This window comes from Myotis brandtii, unplaced genomic scaffold (genome assembly GCF_000412655.1).
Source record: "Myotis brandtii unplaced genomic scaffold, ASM41265v1 scaffold13, whole genome shotgun sequence".
Taxonomy (NCBI): domain Eukaryota; kingdom Metazoa; phylum Chordata; class Mammalia; order Chiroptera; family Vespertilionidae; genus Myotis; species Myotis brandtii.
The window spans coordinates 481,552-485,430 of record NW_005354595.1 but is presented as its reverse complement, the minus strand read 5'-3'; the positions used below and the strand labels follow the sequence as shown (position 1 = coordinate 485,430).

The following is a 3,879-nucleotide window of genomic DNA, read 5'->3' as shown; positions in this document are numbered from 1 at the left end:
TTTAAAGTGAAGACTGAGGAAGGCAAACACTAAATATACAGAGGGAGCTGGGACGGAAGGGAAGGTATAAAGAAATGGGTGAAAAACAAGGAAAAGGAAAAAGAAGGGGGGACAGCTGAGCAAGAGCCAGGGTAACCAGCTTCTCTCACTACATTTCCAGATGCCTCTCCCACCTACCCACCCCGTGATCAAGTGCAGGGCACTATGAATTGATCAGCATGCAAATGGCCCCCTTTATCTGCGGAAATTGAATTTAGTTGCCAATCTTGATTGAGAGCTAGAGGCCTCCTCACAGAAAGATAACAGCTCTCAGGGAGAATGCCTTTTCTCTCTTTAAATCAAAGCTTGACTAACCCCATGGAAACAGCTGCAGCTGGAGCCACAGACTCTGTGAAAGGTGGCAGGCTGAGGATGTAATTAAAATTAGCAGTTACATAACATGTTTGTTCTTCAAAGTGCCTACAAGCATCGGCTAATTAATAGCTTACTATGCCCCATGCAGACCCACTGGTTTTTCATGCAGTGACTAATCCTTGTAACCCCCCCCCTCCCCTTGCATTCTGAATGGTGGAGGCAGAGCAGCTTGAGCAATAAAGCAAATGGCTGGGTCCAGAAGCCATGCCCCGCTCTCTTACCAAGGGACTCCCGTAGATAGCTCTGGGCTAGGAACGCGTCCCCAGATGTTGAATTCTGCACCTCATGAGGCAGCTGCCTCACTTTCTCCGAATAACTCTTAGAGGTGCTGTGGAAAATGCTATAATAGGTTGGAATGACCATTAAGACTGGAAACCTGGAGTCCTTGTTGTTAGTTACAGGCTTGTCTGCTTTTCTGTGCAGGTTGGGCAAGTCAGGGAGCCCTCTCTAGAGATCTCTGGGTTATTATCCACGCCGGCCCTTTGTTGTTTCTATGGTTGCAGTCTCTAGCCTACGTCCTCTTGTGTTTTGTAGAGATGACTGAATGTGGAACTGCATGCCACAGACAGGGCCTCAGCAGTGGAGCTGAGTTCTCCATCTACACCAGGATTTCTAGAGGCCCACAACACCTCGAATCTGTAAAACACTGTATGTACATGTGTATGTGCATCTCTTTGGAGAAAAGTCTGTTTATCTAATTGCCCTGTAAATTCCAAAGAGGCAGCATCTAGCAAAGTACCTCCTACATAGTGTTTGCTACATAGATATCTATTGAATTGATAGATTTCATCAAGTTTGTATCCCCAAACTGGTTATGAACTATTGCTCTATGGACAAATAATCACCAGCAGGTCACGTTTTGCTTTCTCTGGCTAGACTTTCCTATGGAAAACTTTGATTGGCAAGACTCAAGACATTCTACCATAATTCTGCTGCAAGTCAAACCAGAGACCAGATGAAAACTATCTTGAGATTTCCACTCTTCCGCGCTTTGCCTTTGAAGCCAAGAAAGTCAACATTTAGAAATACATGCCCTGCCCTAACCGGTTTGGCTCAATGGATAGAGCGTCAGCCTGCAGACTCAAGGGTCCCAGGTTCGATTCCGGTCAAGGGCATGTACCTTGGTTGTGGGCACATCCCCAGTAGGGATGATAGATTTCATCAAGTTTGTATCCCCAAACTGGTTATGAACTATTGCTCTATGGACAAATAATCACCAGCAGGTCACGTTTTGCTTTCTCTGGCTAGACTTTCCTATGGAAAACTTTGATTGGCAAGACTCAAGACATTCTACCATAATTCTGCTGCAAGTCAAACCAGAGACCAGATGAAAACTATCTTGAGATTTCCACTCTTCCGCGCTTTGCCTTTGAAGCCAAGAAAGTCAACATTTAGAAATACATGCCCTGCCCTAACCGGTTTGGCTCAATGGATAGAGCGTCAGCCTGCAGACTCAAGGGTCCCAGGTTCGATTCCGGTCAAGGGCATGTACCTTGGTTGTGGGCACATCCCCAGTAGGGAGGGTGCAGGAGGCAGCTGATTGATGCTTCTCTCTCATCGATGTTTCTAACTCTCTATCCCTCTCCCTTCCTCTCTGTAAAAATATCAATAAAATATTTTTTAAAAAAGAAATACATGCCCAGAGTCATGCAGCCATTTGTCACACCCCCAGACCAACCATCACAAATGGTAAGAATCATTGCCTTTTCCCACCTTGTTTCTTAGAGGCACCGGTGGGAAATAAAGCATGTGGAAGCACACATTTCTCATTCAGCAAGGCGAATAGTTTCAGTAAAGACCTGACACGTGCACTGTGCTTTAAACTTTTCAAACTGCTCCCCGTAGATAATCTCATTTGATTCCCTCTCAATAACTCTTTGAAGCAGGGAGAGCAGACTTTATTTTCCCACTTTTAGAGGTGAGGAAACTCAGGGTTAGAGCAAATGATGCCTTACCAGATGGCACACAGCTTCATAGGTGGCACTGCTAGAATCTGAATTGAAGTCTCAAAACTCCTATTCACCAGGAATTCTATTTGGAGGTATATATATATCCAAAAGAATTGAAAGAAGGATCTCAAAGAGGTATTTGCACACCTATGTGCATAGCAGCATTATTCATCATAGCCAAGAGGTGCAAGCAACACAAGTTGTCCATCAGTGAATGGATAAATACAACATAATAGATACTCAAGTGGAATATTATTCAGCTTTCAAAAAAGAAGGCAATCTCACCACTTCTGACAACATGGATGAACCTGGAGAACATCATGCTAAGGGAAATAAGTCAGTCACAGAAGGGCAAATGTTACATGGTCTTGCTTATATGAGGTAATTAAATTAGTCAAACTCATAGAAACAGGAAGTAGAATGGTGGTGCCAGGGTCTGTGGGGAGGGGCAGTGGGGAGTTATTGTTTCATGGGCACAGAGTTTCAGTTTTGGAAGATGAAAAAGTTCTGGAGATAAGTTGCACAACAATGTGAAAATACTTGAAAAATGGGTAAGATGGTAAATTTTATGTTCTATGTATTTTACCACAAATAAACATTAAACACCTATTTTTCATGACATCACCTCTCTCTGAAAAGCTGTCAACATGGGCTAAGTTAAGACTTTTAGGAACGGCCCCCTGAGAAAATGGTTCATAGAGAAAAATTCCTCAGCCAGCCAAGCCGAGGAGACAGGAGTCACTGTGATTTAACATGAGCTTCAAAAGACGGCAGCATAAAATTTTCTATCCCAATCCAGCCTCTAAATTTTCAGGATTTAGCTGACAAACTTAAAGCCAGGTGCCCACCCAGGTAAAGGGCATAGCCAGGCGCACGCAGTACACAGAGTGAGGCAGCAATCGAACAGCTTTAGGTCCCTTGCTCCCGCTGGCCATTCGCTTCTAGCAAACAGGAGCCCCGGGGAATAAAATCTATACCTGTGCATGTCAAAGTACTTTCTCTCCAGGTGCCTTTCTCTGTGCACACGGAAGTGATCTCGCCCCCACGGCTCTCGAAGCCCTCTTGACAGGCGTAGTGAGCCACACTGCCCAGGCTGGAGCTGTGATTCCCCACCAGGGACGCATGCTGCACTTCCGGAGGGCGGCCGCAGCTGATCTCTGCAAGGGGAGGCAGCACAGCACTCGTCATGACACCGAGTTCTACCCCCATAATGCATATTGTGGAAATAAACATTTAGCAGTGATAGAGGCCACTCATGGGAAAAGAGAAAACACTGGTCCAATTGCAGGTATACAAAGTAAGATTGTTCAGAAGTACAGAAATTTACAAACTCACATACATCAAAAAAATCCCAATGATAAGATTATTTATATTATAAAGACTTCCTTGGTCAATGAAATAATCCATCTCAGGGTTCTTTTAAATATCAATACTTTCTGGTACCTTTTGCCATGCACCTTCAAATCATTAGCTCCTGAGTAGACAATAATGCAATTGTAGGAGTCTTGTTGCCAAA

The 3,879-nt window shown here is 44.3% G+C and overlaps 1 protein-coding gene across 1 annotated transcript in view; it reads right to left on the bottom strand.

Moving 5' to 3' along the window:
* The window catches only part of SUSD1 (sushi domain containing 1), a 67,957-nt gene that overhangs the window by 44,976 nt on the left and 19,102 nt on the right, over positions 1 to 3,879 (bottom strand). Inside the window, exon 6 of the mRNA XM_005859817.2 lies at positions 3,341 to 3,520. Coding sequence (XP_005859879.1) covers positions 3,341 to 3,520 — 180 coding nt within the window. The remainder of the gene's footprint in view (positions 1 to 3,340; positions 3,521 to 3,879) is intronic.